Below are 18,753 nucleotides of genomic sequence, written 5' to 3' on the forward strand. Positions count from 1 at the left end.
TTATTGATATGCACAATGTCAGAAAACTATTACATCTTTTACACAGTTAAGATAGGTATAGTTCTTTCAGTAATAAAAAGTATATATATAGAGAGAGAGAGAGAGTGCTGAAAGCAACGACTCTGATGGAAGCAGCTGTATTTTGGCTAAAATAGGTCTTGACTTTTACTAACCATACTAGTGAGATTATATTTGATCACAGCCACTTGTGACTTGCACTTCAGACTTTTTGTAAAGGGCGACTTTAACTTTTACTCAATCCATTTTCCAGGAAGGTATCTTTTGTATGAATTGTATTTACTGTCAAACCACTGCGCATATACATTATATACTGAGATAGCGTGAATGAAGACAAAAGCACTGACCTTATTGTCTTGCATATCACGGTTGGCTCCGTTCTTCAAAAGCACAAGAGTGGCCTCCACATTATTAACTGCAGCTGCCCAGTGTAAAGAGGATTTGCCTAAAATGGTGGGACGGTGAGAATAAACAAGATTGTTACACAGTATCTTGTTGCCATTTTTTAAAATTTACAATCCATTCATTAATATTTTTCTGTTGCTGCTTTTTAGACAGGTGTAACTATCTAAACACATTTGAAAGAATTACACACTTTACATGAAACAATAAGACATTCCACAAGAAGAGTCAATTTGTAAAAGGTTTGCTGACCGTGGTCGTCTACAGCATTGATGTCCGCGTGGCAGTGGATCAGCTCTTCCACCATGCCCTCCACAGCGAGCCTGGCTGCAAGGATCAGTGGAGTAGTGCCATCATTCATCCGGGCATCCAGCTCTGTGGCACGGTTACGGATCAGAATCTAAAGGGAAAAGAAGATGCCGACACATGTGATATGATGAATAAAGGACAACCGATTTCTCTGTTGTCTAAGCCTTAAGTGTCATTAGTAATTACAATTGTGGAAACTAATAATACAACTGTTTTGGTTGATAATTTTTTTTTAATTCCCTTTAAAAAGGTGCACTATGTAACTTTAAGCATGTCAGAGAATTGACAATTTTCTAATGTATATTCTCATAACAAACTTTCCTCATAGGAAAATGTGATCCCTGGAACACTGTTAGAAGTTAGAAAGCTACCTGAAAATAATGGTTTCACTGTTGTTGTTGTTTACAGCAGCGGGGCCCACAGTTTTGTTCACAAACATATTCTAGTCTTTGGTTCCAGGGGCCTGTTGCATAAAACCAAGATAAGGGATCAACCTAGGATATTTCGGTTATCCTGGCTTGAGTTAGCCTCGTTCCGGTTGCATAAAAGCGGAGGGACATAAATTACCATGGAGATTTATCCTTTACGTTTATGCTAAATGTAAAGGATAAACTTATTCTGTTGCCTGATTGGCTCAGTCAGCTGTCACTCCAATCTGAAATCAAGGTGTTATTCCATGATCTTGACTGCATTGTCATTTAGTTAAATAGTTCTTATTTTTTATTTATTTAACCTGAACCATTTATAATTAACTTAATTATAATTAGATTAAGATGAAATGATAAAGAGTATAATAATTTATGTGATAGTCTGTTCATATTGCGGGCTATATTTATACAACTGATTATCGATGGCAGATGACGTCGCAAATGTCGGTCAAATAAATTCACTTAGTACTTAAAACTATATCGAGGTGCATCTGAAACAAAATTAAATATCAATTAATTTTCTTTTTTCGGTAATTTAATTCAAAAAGTGAAACTTAAATATAGATTCATTACGCATTATGTGAAATTAATCTAGAATAAACATACTTTTCAGAAGGTCGACATTTCTGTATTATAAATCCTTTTCTGATTGGTTGTATGCAATATTCTAATACTTTGAAATACTGGATTTTTTATTCCATGATCAATCAATCATCCAAAAAAAAGGCCTGACATATTTCACTTTGAGTAATGAATCTATGAAAGTTTCACTTTTTGAATGGACTTTCCATGATATTCTATTTTTTAAATACACCTGCAGACTGCTCACTGTCAACTATTTTATCATAAAACAATGCAGGGACATCAAGATCAGATGGCAGAGAATACATCTACTGTATGAAATGAACTGCCCCCTGACTTACGGTTTAAACTTCAAGGCATTGTGGGAAAATGGGCCGTCTTTTTCATTTTTCCATCAGTAAATCTGTGTTCGATCTCTGGGTCTACCTCTGCAAGCTGTGGGCTGGCACTTAACAGAATTACTTACACCTGGCTTGACAAAGCAGCCCCTTTTCATCCTGGATTGGCGTTTATGCAACTGACAAATCCAAAGTGCCCAGGCTAGACTTTGTCAAGGCTGGCTTTATCAATCATCCTGGATATCTTAATTCCACTTTTATGCAATAGGCCCCAGGTGTCTCAACATCATTTTGTTTTGATTTGTGATGATAGAAAACGTCAATACAAAGAATTACATGTAGAGTAAATATGTTTTATAAAGTAACAGCAGACTCTGCATATGTAAACAACCCCCCCCCCTACTCTGAAACTGCATCTTTTAAAGGCTGTGGTGCCTAAACACACCACCACACATTCTAGTGGGATAGAAGTAATCATTGAGAAGGATTTATTTTTGTGTGACTCTATACTGTGTCCAATCAAAACAGATGTGTCACCTGGAAGACTCCCTGGGCATCAGCAGCCACAGCAGCGTGCAGTGGGGTCCTGCCCATGTTGTCATGTGTGTTGGGATCTGTTCCAGCGTCCAGCAGCCTCTTAGCAGCGTCGGCCCTGGCGTAGCGGGCAGCCAGGTGCAGCGCTGTTTCTCCTGTGCGGTCAGTCTGAGCCATGAGAGAGGCTCCCTGAGTGATCAGGTCTGAGATGACACTGGGACCGGGCTCATCTCCTCCACTCTCCTCCTCCTCCTCTCCGTGCAGGCTGCAGTCCGGGCCTCCACCATTACGCAGCGACGCCAACATCAGCGGGGTGAAGCCATCTGAGAGAGAGGAGACATTCATTATTAAAGGTGCACGGTGTATAATGTATTGTCATTTTTTCAGAACAGACTTGGTAGAAATGGAATATAATATTCATAAGTATGTTTTTTAATAATGTATAATCGTTTGAAAATAAAAGTTGTTTTTTTCTTTCATTCCTTAGAATGAGCCTTTTATATCTACATAAGAGCAGGGCTTGCCACCATGGAGGTTGCCAATTTGCACTGCCATGATTCTACAGTAGCACAGAATGGACAAACTTAGCGGCCATATATGCATTTTTAAAGTGGATGCACCTGTTGGAAGACGAAGAAGTACTATAGAATAAATAACTAAATACATCTTCACTTCATCACTTGATATTGTGGAAAAACTTGAGGCAGTGGTGGCTGATGCCATCTTTAGTAACTAGCTTTGTGTCCTTGAAGGCCACTGTAGCTTCTGTTGCAGAGGGGTTACCCAGGGAGTGTTACATTCTATAACTTTCACCACTAGATGCCACACAATATTCAGATAGTACACACTGCACCTTTGAAGAAACTATTGAAAATGAATAAGATATTCAAGTTGAGAAGTGCATTTTTTCTCACCAGGTCCCTTGACATTAACATCCAGACAGTCAGCATCCATGTCAGCCTGTGGGGGAGTGAGGCTGATGTCAGCAGCCTTGCGATGCTGCAGGGTCCACTCCCTCCGGTCGACACCTCCATCCATAGGGATTGACAGCAAGGGTTTGTCTTCGGTCTGTGAAAAAAAGCAGCAGAACTTACTTCAATATTCACAACAACCAAAAACCTTTTCCCAACTACTCCAATTCAGCTTCTTTATCTCTTTGGTTGCTTTGTCGATTCCCTTACCCTTGCTTTCTTGGATGGGACCTCGTCTTCCAGCCATCTCTGACCTCCATCTATCATGGCTCCATCCTGGGTCTTGAAGTTCCTGATATGAGAAAAAAATTGTCAATAAGGATGTGTAATTTTTTCTACTGCTTGCATTCCAGGACACAATAAACGTGCCATGTTCAAGACATGCTTTGTTTCACTTGGAGCTGCCAGTTCAACCACAGTCCACTACTGATGCCATTGAGCTGTACAAGCTACTCAACGTACAGTATCTTACACAACGGTTTCTTAACAGAAGGGATACTTTTCTATTAGACGTCGACAGAGTCATTTTCTGATAGGACATTTTTGCAAACTATCGTTATCTGCAAGACTTGGCTACAATAGTTGCGGAAGACTGCTGTGCACAGCCTCCACCAGTCACGCGGGGATGTACATCATCATTTTGTATGCATGTTTGTGTGAGTTTATTTTTTTGCAAGTTATATAGCATTGGTTAACCAGTACTTTCTATATTTCCCACAGATGATCTTAGATAGGTGAAAAAGAGGGTTCAGGATACACTTAACTGAACTGAATATCCAACTTGTCTGAATATCCAACTCACTTCATGTCAAAGTCGTCCTGTCCAACAGGCTCTCTCCTCTTGTCATTTTTACTAGCGGTGAAGCCGTCAGGCAGCCACAGGACACCATGTTTATGCTTTCTCTTGGCTGCTAGCATCCCCAGCACCAGGATCAGCAGAATAATAACCACTGCCACGGCGACCAGGTACATCAGATAGGGCTGTGCACGGGGATCTGTAGGGCCACCTGGAGGAAACAAAGGTAAGTTTAAACACCAGGCCTTTTTAAATCTTCATTTGATCTTGGTTTTTACATAGAAACACACCAGCTAAAAGTTATTGTCTGCCAAATGACAGGCTTACTTACTATCGACAGACACAAGAGGGTAAGGCAGTTCAGCCTTGATGTGTGCTGCTGCAATGAAGGACGCTGCTTCACTGGTGTTGGAGAAACAGTCGAAAACACATTCACGGTTGTCGATTTCCAGGTGCACCACAGATCTGCGTAAAAAAAAAAATAAAGTATTTATTAATGAAAAACAATGAATTGGTGATCAATTTCAAAATATAATGTATCCAATGAAAGATTAAAATGAGAAATGATGCGAGTATCCCATAATGCACTGTCCTTACCCAATAACCTCCCTATCCAGCTCACGCTTGTTCCTGCTCTTCTGTGCATGTCGCCTCTGGTCATCCTCAAAGCCATAGTAAGCGTACACCATTGGCTTCTTGTTTGCGTCCAGCTTTACCTGCAGGTGGGTGCGCAGCAGGGCTCCCAGGGAGCGTAAGAAACCGCTCAAGTCTCCCAGCAGCTCCTCAGGCTGCAGCCGCACCACGATCATCAGTGTGCCGTCAATGACTTTAGGAGGAATGTCGGCCGAACAGTCCAGACCATCCCAGCCACAAGCCTCCGTGTGGCAGCTCTGGTCACACATGCCGTTACCGTAGTGGTCTGCGCAGTACTTGTCATACCTGAAAATACACAGAACAGTAGGGATGATGGTTTAGTTGATTTGGCTATTAAAAAAAGGTGAGATCAGCGATCAGTTCTGGAGAACACTTCAAAATCACTTTGTCAAAATCCGTGAATATCTTCTCACAACCCAATACATGTCCGTACTGTGTGCGAGCTGGGAAAAAAAAATACACAGCCTAGGCTCTGTAAACTGTTATGTAAACAAATATTATGTAAACAAAGGGTGCCCAACGTAGCTAGCAACATGCCCATTTACAGACCCTGGACTGTGTATTAACTCTGGATTTTTTTTAAAGTGCACAGCGCACACACAGTATGTACAGGTACCGGTTCGTGAGGAGTCTTTTGGTATTTGTATTGTATAGGTGACTCCAACAGTCAAATAAAAAAATAGTGTCAGATACCTGCAGGAGGGTGGTTTGGTCTGGCACTCAAAGCCGTCAAAGAGGCACCCAGGGTTGTCGCACTCCTTATCACAGCGTCCATTCCTGAAGAGATCCCAGCATGCAACACTGGCTTGGCAGTTCACCCAAGGCCTCTGCCAGTTGAGGGAGCAGTCTCCTCCGTCCCACTTACATTCATGGTTGTTACACTGATCGTCACACACTTTATCGCCTGACTGCCGCTCACACTGCAGGTAGGGGCAGCTTGGAGTGCGCGGTGTGAGCCTGTTCTCACAGTATCGTCCCGTGGAGTGCATGGGACAGTGGCACCTGTACTGGTACGGGTTGGATGGGTCTTTGATGCAGTTGCCTCCATTTTGGCAGGTCAACGGGCACCTCTGTTCATTCTCACAGTGTGGCCCACTGAAGCCTTGTTGGCACTGGCAGTACAGGTGGCCAACTGATGACTCCACACAGCGCCCACCGTTCTGGCAATGTAGCTTTGCACAACTGTAACTGTCGCCTTCAATTTCACCGCAGTTGAACCCAGTAAAGTCCTAAAAAAAAAGCATAACACGTAGATGAAGTGTGATAGTAATATAGTCATTTTAAAAATGTTGTCTGGGCTACACATTTGTAAAGGACTACTGAAACTCTGTGTCAAACGATCTGCTCAAAAGTACTGCAACAAATGTACATCGGGGTTTTGCTACTAGTCAGCTGCTTGTCTACTATACCTCATCCATGGTGTGGCCCTCTGAAGCCAGCATGAGAATAAGAGAGGAAGCAAGAGGTTAGTTAAGAGGAAAACCAAGTATTGAGTGTGAAAAGATTGACGTTTTAGTATGAGACCAAAAGAAAGAAGAAACTGTTAAGCGAGGTAGTAATATTAGCCACCTGTCCACTTTTATAATATTCTGAAGTCACTGTTGTACACAGTTAATTTTTTTTATATTTAACCATGGGCAGACAGATTAATGAAAACGATCCATTATCCTCTGAATGGCCTACTAAAGATGATGTATTCTTTTGAGGATTTTGTGGAGTTTTACATTTGAGATGTAATGGGATTTTAGCATAACACTTATGAACAAATTACAAGAGTGCATGAAAAAACAAAGCCAGTTTGCACTGAGAAACGAGCATAGAGAGGAGGCTCAATCAAAACCCTGTTATCTTGTGATACCAAAAAAAAAAGTGCTGACATTACAGTAAACTTACAGGAGGACAACGGCAGGTGTAACTATGGACTGAGCTCATGTTCATAGAGCAAGTGCCACCGTTGTGGCACGGCTTAGACAGGCACAGATCCACCATGGACTCACAATGACGACCTGGAGGAACACGGCGAGGGAAGAGAAAGTTAGGCAGGAAAATAAATATTGACAACCGAAATGCTTCACAGGAGAATTAAAAAATCATTACACAACAACACTAATGCCCTGGCTGCTGTTTTCTAACATACAAAATGACTAAATATGGCGCTGTTATGTCCCTTCGAGCATTAAATAATATAAATGTACCCGTGTATCCAAGGCGGCAGCGACACTGGTAATCATTGACCAGCTGCACACAGTCGAGGCTGCCGGGGGCGTGGCAGGGCCCAGACAGACACTCGTTGAGATCCCCCTCACAGTGTTCTCCAACGAACCCTGGAGGGCAGGAGCATGAGTACCGGCCAACTCCGTCCACACACTGACCTCCATTCAGACAGCGAGGTTCAGAGGAGCCATGCTTAGGGGCACAGTCGTCCACATTGACTTCACACTGGAGCCCTATGGAGCAGAAAACAGAGAGATATCACTGTATGTATCAAGTACTGTATTACACGATTTCAAGATAGCATTTTACATGACTATTTTTAGAGTCCTTACTAAAGCAGCAGGCCTTACAGAGCATCAATCAAATCAAACGGATCGGATTTCTTTTAGCTCTAATTGAAAGGAGCTATTTAACGTCACCATTTACATATGTAAAATGCAGACTAACCATGTGTTCCAGGTGGGCAGGCGCAGGTGAAGCGGTTGATAAGGTTGAAACAGGTTCCTCCATGGAGGCAGGGCCCTGACTGGCACTCATCCACATTATACTCACAGTTCACCCCCTGATAGCCTTGTTCACACTGGAGCAATGACACAAGCACAGGCAGAGGTTAGCTCATTATGTGATTTAGGAATATAATGCAGCTTGTCACTTTTACATAACTAGCTTGAAAGACTGCAAACCATGCATACCCACACCACCAACAAACACATACATGAGTTGACTTACTATGCACTCATATGTTCCCTGATAGTCCTTGCACGTTGCCCCGTTTCGACACGGGTTTGACTTGCACTCGTCGACCATTTCATCACAGTAGCTGCCCGTGTATCCTGGCTGGCACTGACACTGGTGAGAATTGCCCACATTCACACACTGCCCGGCGTTCTTGCACAAGTTTTCCACTTCCAGACCTACAGTAATATGGTAAAAGGGAGTGCATATAGTGAATTAGGAACGTTAAGAAAAACAATACCTGCCTATTTTTCGGATTTTGGCCGTTGAATGTGGAGGCAATAGGTAAAGGTCTCTCCAACAGGCCTCAATGAGCAACATTTAAATGTTAAGTTTATGAAGATACAATGCAACTCCTTACCATTCCTTGCAGCATAGTCCTGGCAGGACATCCTAGGGACGTCACAGTAGAGTCCTGTATATCCAGGTGTACAGCGGCAGGTCCAGGCGGTGGCCGTCTGAGAGCAGGAGCCGCCGTTGTGACAGCGCACCAGGCTGCACAGGTTCACATAGTTCTGCATACAGAAAGATGGAGAGAGAGAGGATTAAAGCTGGATGTCAATGTTACACATTCATAATGAACTTCTGCACATGAGTAAATCTAACTGAACACACTTTTTTAATAAGATCATCAAGTTGTCAAGTCTTCTTCAGTTTTGTGAGTGTGGACATTTTTTATTTTACTTCCAATTGTGTTTTATAAAGCGCTTTATACATTTGCAATGCATACAACATTCTCTGTAGACTTGTGGTGATCCTTTACCTGGCAGTTCTGTCCACTGTATCCTACGGAGCAGGTGCATCGGTAGGTGCCCAGGCCATCAGTGCAGGTGCCTCCGTTCTTACAGGGTTGAGAGTTGCACTCATTCTGCTCGTTCTCACAGAATGTCCCATAGAAACCAGGACGGCAACGGCAAGAAAAGGTGTTGATGTCATCAATGCAAGTCCCATTATTCAGACAGGAGCTGGAGGGACGGAAACAACCAAAGTAGTGATTAATGGCACTGTACTGAGACATACTTTAAAGCTACAGAAGAAGAAGGAAGAAATCACTACGAATTTTCAACTTAAATGAGAAGTGATATTTTTTTGTTTATGTTAATATACGTGTTCATATCACAGGTCATTCTTTCTTGTAGTAATTCTGAGATAATATTTCGAGTATCCCACTTGTTTTATCCAATCAGGAGACAGAGCACTATAAAGAGGCGGGTCTCTGTGCCCGTGAACAATGACTCGCTGCTTTCCATCACGGCACTATCAGAAGAAGACGGCTGCATGTTGTTCATGTGGTGGTGATGTGTGGACAAGGGGAGGGGACTGCTAACTGCAGTCACTGACAGGAAGTCAGCATTGCAATAAAATGCTTTGCTTGATGGACCGTGCGTGACGTGAATGGCTCACCTCTCGGTACATTCGAGGATGTTGTGTTCACACAGGATTCCATCAAAGCCCGGTCGGCACTCGCACACAAAGCTGTTGACGTAGTCCCGGCAGACGGCTCCGTTCCTGCAGGGATGGCTGGCACACTCGTCGATCTCAGTCTCACAGCGCTCTCCTTCAAAACCCGGGCGGCAGTCACAAGAGTAGCTCCCAACGTCGTCCACACACGAGCCTCCATTCAAGCATGGGTCTACAGAGGGGAGAAGAGAGAGGGCTTTGAATGACCAAAGTATTTGATACAAAAAAAAGGCAAAATCGAAGTAAAAAAATGCAGATTCTGTGGAAGTTTCCCTTGTTTTAACAACTTTTGTTTGTCAGATATCTAATTCCTGTAGATGCATATACCCATATGGAATTAGATCCCTTGGGTGACTTTCAATACTGTTTTCTAATAGTCCTTAGGATATGTCTAGTCTAAAATGATACGTCAAAGAATATTCCACATCATTCTGTATACAGGCACAAATAAGCCACGAACAATGTGAGTGAATAAGTTAAAGTGAGACTCACTGGGTGAGCAGTCGTCAACGTCTGTCTGACAGTTGTGTCCGCTGTATCCAGATTGACATTTACACGTGTAGCTGCCCGGGCTGTTCACGCAACGACCACCATTTTTGCAAGGGTTCTTCTTGCATTCATTTACATCCTCGTTGCAGCGTGTACCTGCACAATTGGGAATGAACAAATGGATTAGCATAGCAACAATCTTGCAGCGTTACATAATAACAGATAGGACTTTTCCCTCACATCACAAGTCTCGTAATTACAGCACACTGAATATCATATGGACACAAACTCAGTCAGACTGACACATACCTTGCCAACCAGCGGGACATCGACAGGTGTAAGAGGTGTAGTCTGAAGATGTACTACACACACCTCCCCTCTCACATGGATGGGAAGCACAGGGATCTCGTTCCACCTCACAATGTTTACCTATTTTGACATAGCAACACATTTTTAATAATGATAAAAAAACAGGAGAATGACAAATCTTTGCTCTGAGGATAAATGGTGTTAATGTGGTCTCACTCACCTGTGAATGGGGCATTACATTCGCAGGTGTAACTATTAACTCCATCTATACAAAAGCCGTGGTTCAGACAGGGCCCTGATATACATTCATCTGAGTTCTTCTCACAGTTCCCACCTAATAGGAGGAGAGGTGTGGTGATTTAAACATTCATTTTTTTAAATTCAGTGCCGTTTCTTTTTTTTACTGCTAACCAATAGCTTTTGAAATCCCAATTCTGAAGTAGAATAATAATAATAGAATTATCATTACCAATGAATCCCTCTTGGCACAGACAGGTGTAGCCATTGTGTCGGTCCAAACAGTTGCCACCATTTTGGCACGGATTGGGCTGGCACTCATCCTTTTCCTGCTCACAGTGTTGTCCCACCCAGCCAGCTTCGCACGCACAACGGTACCTTTACACACAAAAAAAAGAAGGCCAGAATGCATGAGTTAAATATGTGAAATGAGCAATAACACGGTAATAATAACAGCAGGTAGGTTGTTGGGATATCTCAAGCAACGGTTTGAACAGTTAAACAATGGATGTTACTTATATTTTTATATTGTTTCAAGTAGTTTTGCTGATATTGCAGTTTAAATGTTATGCAAGGGGCAGACATTTTACAAATGTAGGGGGGGGGCACATCCAAATAGAATTGAAGGGATCGACAGAATTATTTAATTGTTGATCAAACAGTTGCTTTAACTTATTATTTTTTTAAATTTAATATTCAAACTTATACTATATAGGTGGTGTATGTTAACCCATTATGAAGCATAGGATTTGACAAGGACAGATATATCTCAGAACATGAAACTACATGGTAGCAGTGTGTTAAGTTAACATACCCGTGTTGCTGCTCGATACAGTCTCCGTGCACACAGGGCTGTGGGGCGCAGTGGTCAGTTCCTGAGAGGCAGAAAGGGCCGTGTGTGGTGGGCGGGCAAAGGCAACGGAAGCCATTCACAATGTCCTCGCAGGTTCCCCCACTCATGCATGGGTTTGAGTTACACTCGTTGATCTCCACTTCACATTTAACTCCTATTAGAGAGTGAGTCAGAGGGAATAATAAGGTGTTTTATTCAGCCTCATTAATAAAAGATCGTATATGGCTACCACACTGAATTGAACCGCGGTATTATGCCAAACGTACCTGTGTATCCTGGAGCGCACACACACTTGTACTCGTTAATGCCATCATGGCACTCTCCGTACTCACAGGGGTTGCTGGCACAGTCATCTTCATTGATCTCACAGTTATCCCCTGAGTAGAGAAAAAAAACAAAGATGAACTCATATAACTTTGACAATTTGATCTGATTGTACATTGTTGGTGAGATTTAGAAGTAGCACATTAAGCGCCCGCTCTTGATTGGTGACTATGGAGCTGCCTGAGACGAGAAGCAGTCCAAGTAGCTGTTACAAAATGTGACAATTAACTATTTCGCCACCAGGGGGAGCTGGACTCCATGGAGATAAGCTAAGACTGAGAAGTGTTGACAAAAAAACAGACTTTTAACACAGCAAAGGCCTGCTGCAACTTAAGTATAACATAATTATATAGGATAACATTAGAGGCACACTGCTTTGAGTGGAAGAGGGCAAAAAAGAGGAAAAGGCGGAGAAACAGAAATAGACAGCGATATAAACAGAGATGTAAAGAGAAAACGAGACAGAGCGAGAACAAGGCACGTCAGAGGAGGGGGAAGTGAGGGTATGAAACCTGAAAGTGAGACCTGACAGGGGCTGACCTGAAGCCACTTTTGGTAAAGGGAGGACAGCCCTGGATTCAGTACCAGGCCTCTTGGTGGTACAACATACTGAACTGAACCTGCTAATCCACAGAGCAACGTGGGGCAGCACCGCTCGACACAGACTTGTGACCAAAACACACACATGCGCACTAACACACGTAGAGCGCTCTACACTTTACAGGACATTGAAAGCTGTACAGGAAGCTCTTGTTGTGGGGGATGGGGGTCTTTTTGCATTTAATTAAAGCCGTTACCTCCACTTTTAAACCTTTAAGAGCCACACCTATCAATCAGCAGAAAAATGAATGGGAACTTGCAAACAGATTACTTCAAAAGCCTCAGATTTAGTTTCTTTCAAATAAGAAAAAGTGCTGTGTAGAGTCTGAGTGGTTACTATAGCAACCAGATGTCCAGCAGAGCAGAGCTTTGTTTAAAAGCCTGCAAAGAGGCTTCAGGTAGTTGAGAGACTGATGAGAAAGCACATTGCCCATTTTGACAATTGCGGCTATTTCAGAGCAACTTGCTGTCTGTCACCCTTTTTAGTTTTTCTCTTGCTCGCACACATCTAAATCACAGTTGTACACTCATGTACATGCCACACATCAATGATACTGAAGAATGACTGAGGAAAACCTTGTACGTTGTGTAGCACACCAAGTACGTACCTGTGGTTCCCTGTGGGCAGTTACACTGATAGGCATTGACCAGGTCGATGCAGCGTCCTCGGTTCTGACAAGGGTTGCTATGGCACTCCTGGACCTGGATATGACAGATGGCGCCTATGTATCCAAGGTGACACTCACAGGAGTAGGTGGCGATGCCATCTTTACACACACCATGGTGGCATGGCTCTGGTGAACAGTCATTGATGTTCTCCTCACAGAGATGACCATCGAAGCCTGGGGGTGGGACATTTCTTCTTAAAAAACAACAAATGGCTATTGCATCATGGCTCAACTCACTCTTTCAGATTATTTCATAGGTCAATTGGGACATAGGGCTAGACAACATGTTGCAGACTACCATTTGCTATGTGTGTATAGCTCTAAAGGAGTCCAGGCCCAACAATTAAGAATAAGGAGTACTACTATAATACTGTAACTTTACATGATATATGGTCATTTCCTTTTACCTTCAGCACAATCACAATCATATCCGTTTGGTCGGTCGATACACTTGGCCCCATTTAAACAGGGTGTGCTGGAACACTCATCTATGTCTATTTGGCACATTTCACCACTGAAGCCTGTAGACAGAACACAGAAAAACAGAATGAACACAAGTCACAAAACCATACATTAAAACAAAACTGTTTAATTAAAAAGGGGAACAATGTCACACTGAGTGGATGCAAAGAAGGCATAAACATAGCTAGATGTGTACCGACCTGCTGGGCACTCGCACACAAAGCGGCTGACCTGGTCCAGACATTTCCCCTGGTTGAGACAGGGGGAGCTGAGACACTCGTTCACCTCTAGCTCACAGTGGGTGCCCTCAAATCCTGCATGCGTGGAAAGAAAAACAGGTTTGTGTCATTTATTACTTTCTTTGAAGTTACAAAGTCAATCACATTCCTTTTCTATCCTTTCCTATCAGTTTCACTTATATCAAGTGGCGTCAGCTTCCTCCCTAGGCTGTTATATATGGCACATATAGTTACATATAACATTTATTTTCCAATTAACTACTACGCTTCCTTGGTTTAAAAATTGCGTAACATGTTAGACATTAGTGTCTATCGCTCTTGATCTTCGGATTCCCGAGCCAAGACTTTTTTTTAATCATTAATTAAACAATTTGGATGATTGTGCAGCCCTGGTGGAGCTTTGTCCTCTTTGAGTCATTTCTAGAAAAAAATAACAAACTGTTTCAACTGCAAGACTGTTGAAATGAAATCCCTTCAAATTCTAAACTTCTTTGAAGATTATCTGGTTCAGAATTCCTGATGAATTTGGTTGAAATCATATGATGTTCAAGTTGTATATTATAAATGAACCTTTATCAATTTTTAAAGAAACATACCGGGCATGCAGATGCAGGTGTAGTCCCCGATGCGATCCAGACACGTGCCATCGTTCTGACAGGGGTTGGAGGCACATTCATTCAGATCTTGTTCACAGCGCGGCCCGGAGTAACCCCGCACACAGTTACAGGTGAAGGAGCCGTCGGTGTTCACACACTGACCACCATGCTCACAGGGGTTGGTACCTGAGGACAAAGAGGAAAGAGACGCATGTTGAAAACAGACGTGATCAGAAGGCTGGCAGAGATTAAAAAAAAAAGGCATTGTGTTTGAAACTATCCCTCTCACCAATGCTGCATTCGTCTCTGTCGATGTTGCAGGTGCTGCCCACATATCCAGCTGGACAGTTACAGTTGAACATGCCACTGATGGGGTTGGTGTCACATTGAGAGCCCTCTCTACAGGGGTTACTGATGCAGGCGTCAACTCTATGGCAGAGCAAACCTGAGGAGAACAACATGTGGTCAGAGGTGGTATGACTTACATAGAACCTTTAAGCTGTTTAAATAAAAGATCATAATGTATAAAACATGTCTGGATGAGATAAAAAAAATATCCAAAAATCTCCAATACAAATGTATGCCCAGTCCAAACTGGGGCTCTTTTTAAGAAAACACCTGTTTTAGTTAAACGTGTTCCACAAAACTCAGCATTTCCGTTTCGTCTTTTATGACATTACAGCTTGATATGCAGTTATTAACACTTTAATGAGAATGTTTGTATGTGGTTACTCTACACTGGCCTACCTGTCTTTCCATGGGGGCAGAGACAGACAAAGGACGCAACACGGTCGATGCACGTGGAGCCTGGGCTGCACGCTGCTGTAGCACAGTCATCAATGTTTTCAGAGCAGTCAGGCCCACTCCAGCCGTTGACACACACACAGCTATAGCTGCCATCCGAGTTGCTGCACGTTCCCCCATTCTGGCAAGTGTTTGGCTGCAGGCGACACTCGTTCACATCTTCAGTACAGTGCTGGCCTGTGGAGAGGCAGGGACAGTGGACATGAAGAGGTAGAAACAATTAAAGCAAGAGATAATTCTCCATGTATGTCAAAACATATCTAGGTGTTTATTTTAAAAATGTGAGAGATGGCAGAATATTCTGCAAAACACGCACAACAGGCAGCTCTTTTTAAACACAGCAGCCATACAACATACTTTCTAAGGCTGGTTCAAGCATGATATACACCAGTGCTTATGTAGGAACACATACCAGTCCACTCTGGAGTACACTGGCAGTTGTAGGTGTTGACTCCGTCCATACAGGTTCCTCCATTGGCACACTGATGACCTGGGCAATCATCTATGTTGTTCTCACAGTTCGTCCCATTGAAACCTGCCACACATTAAAGGCATTGATTTTAATAATGCTGATTGTTTTGCATTGTGGAAAGAACTAAACTGTAGAATGATATCCGTACCATGTACATACAGACAATGACATGCCCTGGCAGCCTGTATATATACCGCAGCTGTGTATGCGTTTGTTGTGTTCACTTGCTCACTGTATCAGAATGACAGTGCAGTGTGTCTGAGACAACACAGCCAGCAGTATCAAACTGTTTTCACCCAAAACAACAGAATGTAACAATATAGAATCCCGGGAATACATTCATTTATACATAAATACCAGTTACACAAAGAACTCAGCGTTTTAGAACTTGAATCCTCCTACCTGGAAGGCAGTGGCACGAGTAGCTGGTTTCAGAGTTCTGGTGGCAGGTGCCTCCGTTTAGGCATGGGGAAGGTGAGCAAGGAATGTATGAGCTTTCACAGTGTTTGCCAGTAAACCCAGGGGTACACATACAACTGGAACAAAGACATAGTCAATGGCATGCATTTACTTCAGTCAATTCTTGAGGATTTCCAATTGTTTTATGAAAAATAACTACAGTCTTACTTGTAAGAGCCAGGGTTGTTGAAACACACTCCATGATTCTGGCATATAGAGGGTGTGGTGGCACATTCATTTGTGTCATTGAGACAGCGTGGACCTGTGTAGCCAGGCAGACAGGAACATGTGTAACTACCGCCAGACAGGGAACTGCACCTTCCACTATTGGCACAGGGACTGGATAGACAGCTGTCCTCATGCTCACACCGTGATCCTGGGAATGAAAAGGAAGGAGAGGAGCTGAGCATTCATGCTATGGCTATCTTATGTTCCATTTATTCAATGTGGCCATTTGAAAAATTAGGGCTTAGATGGTAGAAGAAAAGCAATATGCAATGACAGGTATGCATTTGGGTCTCATCTTATCACATGGTGTTTTTTTTTCCAGTACAAATAAGACTTGCACTTTTCTAGAGCACACTGTTTAGCCTTCTCTAAAAAAAATTGCAATTTAGTTTATACTACCAAGCTGAATAATAAAAGGTCAAAGGTTGGACAAACCTTAACATTAGTTATTTAAGAATAGAAAATAAAAATCCCTAATCAACTTCTGGATGCATTTATGAGTTAAAATAACACACTGATGGACAACCACGGAATACAAGTGTCAGATTTGTTTTCACGTCATCAGTAGGCGCAGTAATTCAAGAGATAATTGCTCAAATAGGGTTAGGCATAGATCTAGATGCAATACCAAAAGACACTTATTCTTTGTCTTATGGCCTAACTTTAAGTAAACTTATTAAAAACTCTGTAAAAGGTCTTGAGGTATCCTTCTATCGGACACATTTAAGGAGCGACATAATCTTGTTGGTGGTAACTTTTTGGAGGCTTCTCAGATGGCTACTATGTACAAAATATCAGGAAAGAGTATTTGCATTCAGGCTTCACTTAAAACTTCAAAATGATTTTTTTGACGAAAAACAAAACTAAGATAGCATTGCCCTCTTGTGACTGTGAATAAACAAGTTTCTCACCCGTCCATCCTCTGGCACACTCGCACTTGTACTTGTCCAGGGAGAGAAGGGTGCACAGCCCTTTGTTGGCACAGGGGTTGTTGGGGTAACAGGTGGAGTTCTGGGGGGTTTGGCAATGCTGCCCGGTGTATCCAAGAGGGCAGGTGCAGGAGGCGCTGCCCGGTACGGGTACACCAGCTGACATGGACACAGAGCAGTTCCCTCCATTCAGGCAGTAGCCGGGTTGACAAGGGTCCTTATGGTGGCAGTACTCACCCAGAAAGCCCAGTGCACACCTAGACACACAAAAAAAACAACACCAAAATCAATGATAGAGAATGCAAAGCGTAAGCGCCTAGGCATGGGATGATAACCGGTTTCAAGGTATACCGAGGTATGAAAAACTCAAGGTTTCAATACCGCCATTATCTATGTCATACCGTTCTAAAAGGTACTAGAACACACATGATGTTATCATACAAGTTTATTAATGTTCAGTTGAGTATTCATGCATCAAATCCACTTTTTTTTCCCCCAGAAGAGAAATGCGTAGAAAGTGAGCACGTCTAAAAACCTTGTCGAGCTGCTCACTTAAAAAGGACTGCTTATTGTTCAATTATGTTTAAAATAGTCAACTTTTGTCAGCAGCATACAAGTTTATTTATGTTCAGAATATTTTGTTTAAAAAATAAAAAGTTTGTGTTTTTGTCAGACATTTCAAAATAACACATTTGAGAGCTGTAATTGTGGTGAAACCGTAGTGTTTTTGCTTAAGGTTATCATACCATCAGAATATCATATTGGCCCATGCCTACGGCTGGTTTTAATGCCTTATCACCCTTAATACAGACAATAACGGCAGAAGATGAGTTAAACAAGAAGACAAATGTGCACGTGTGTGTGTGTGTGTGTGTGTGTGTGTGTGTGTGTGTGTGTGTGTGTGTGTGTGTGTGTGTGTGTGTGTGTGTGTGTGTGTGTGTGTGTGCGTGACGGAGAACCAAACAGGCAAAACAGAAGAATGAGTTTCGCTCAGGTGCACGTGATAGACCACATCAGACAGCACAGCATGCATAGTGTAGTAAACACACAAACATCAAAGTAACATAAGAATCAACAGCACACTAAAACACTACTGCCTAATACAGTCTCACCACTGTCTGCTACATGGTGAGCTAGACAGCAGTATGAGAGGAACCACTTCCCTAGTAAGATAAAACATAAAGTGCACCAACTATTAAACCAAATCGATAATCGGTTGGTGAACTGCATTTATTTAGTGCCTTTTAACACACGCACACGCACACACAACACACACACGACACACACGACAGACTATTTGACGGAAGAGGTCGGGTTATTGTATCTTGCTTACGGACATTTTGACATGCTGTTAAGATGAGACAAGAATTGCACCACAAACCCTAAGATCGCCGATACGAACTGTTCTAAACGCTCAGAGAAAAATCGGGAAGCTGGGCTCGGTGAACGGGTTAAACTGGGGTCAGTGATGGCAAAGGAGAAGTTAAAAAGTAGAAGGATGTGAGGTGGAGTCATCTGGAAGTTGTTGACTTCAGCCTGGCAGGCAGTCACTAAAACAAGTGAAGAAGCACTAGTAGCAATTGTCTGGGCAATGTGAACAATATTACAGCTGACCGATAAGCAACACCATAATGATATGATT

At 42.6% G+C, this 18,753-nt stretch overlaps 1 protein-coding gene across 1 annotated transcript in view; it reads right to left on the reverse strand.

Annotated features, from left to right (window-relative positions):
• Positions 1-18,753, reverse strand: part of notch2 (notch receptor 2) — a 43,350-nt gene that overhangs the window by 3,424 nt on the left and 21,173 nt on the right. Inside the window, exons 3-34 of the mRNA XM_080033370.1 lie at positions 17,094-17,368; positions 16,123-16,330; positions 15,898-16,031; positions 15,436-15,558; positions 14,967-15,200; positions 14,509-14,664; positions 14,220-14,405; positions 13,585-13,698; positions 13,330-13,443; positions 12,863-13,096; positions 11,597-11,707; positions 11,292-11,484; positions 10,710-10,855; positions 10,461-10,574; positions 10,241-10,360; positions 9,935-10,087; positions 9,386-9,614; positions 8,745-8,946; positions 8,343-8,496; positions 7,976-8,160; positions 7,694-7,826; positions 7,228-7,479; positions 6,926-7,038; positions 5,726-6,261; positions 4,976-5,317; positions 4,710-4,843; positions 4,385-4,589; positions 3,793-3,874; positions 3,526-3,679; positions 2,615-2,934; positions 673-820; positions 366-463 (exon numbers count right to left, since the gene is read on the reverse strand). Of these exons, the coding sequence (XP_079889496.1) occupies positions 366-463; positions 673-820; positions 2,615-2,934; positions 3,526-3,679; positions 3,793-3,874; positions 4,385-4,589; positions 4,710-4,843; positions 4,976-5,317; positions 5,726-6,261; positions 6,926-7,038; positions 7,228-7,479; positions 7,694-7,826; positions 7,976-8,160; positions 8,343-8,496; positions 8,745-8,946; positions 9,386-9,614; positions 9,935-10,087; positions 10,241-10,360; positions 10,461-10,574; positions 10,710-10,855; positions 11,292-11,484; positions 11,597-11,707; positions 12,863-13,096; positions 13,330-13,443; positions 13,585-13,698; positions 14,220-14,405; positions 14,509-14,664; positions 14,967-15,200; positions 15,436-15,558; positions 15,898-16,031; positions 16,123-16,330; positions 17,094-17,368 (5,902 nt within the window). The remainder of the gene's footprint in view (positions 1-365; positions 464-672; positions 821-2,614; positions 2,935-3,525; positions 3,680-3,792; positions 3,875-4,384; positions 4,590-4,709; positions 4,844-4,975; positions 5,318-5,725; positions 6,262-6,925; positions 7,039-7,227; positions 7,480-7,693; positions 7,827-7,975; positions 8,161-8,342; positions 8,497-8,744; positions 8,947-9,385; positions 9,615-9,934; positions 10,088-10,240; positions 10,361-10,460; positions 10,575-10,709; positions 10,856-11,291; positions 11,485-11,596; positions 11,708-12,862; positions 13,097-13,329; positions 13,444-13,584; positions 13,699-14,219; positions 14,406-14,508; positions 14,665-14,966; positions 15,201-15,435; positions 15,559-15,897; positions 16,032-16,122; positions 16,331-17,093; positions 17,369-18,753) is intronic.

The sequence above is a fragment of the Ammodytes marinus genome (genome assembly GCF_949987685.1).
Source record: "Ammodytes marinus genome assembly, chromosome: 8".
NCBI lineage: Eukaryota > Metazoa > Chordata > Actinopteri > Uranoscopiformes > Ammodytidae > Ammodytes > Ammodytes marinus.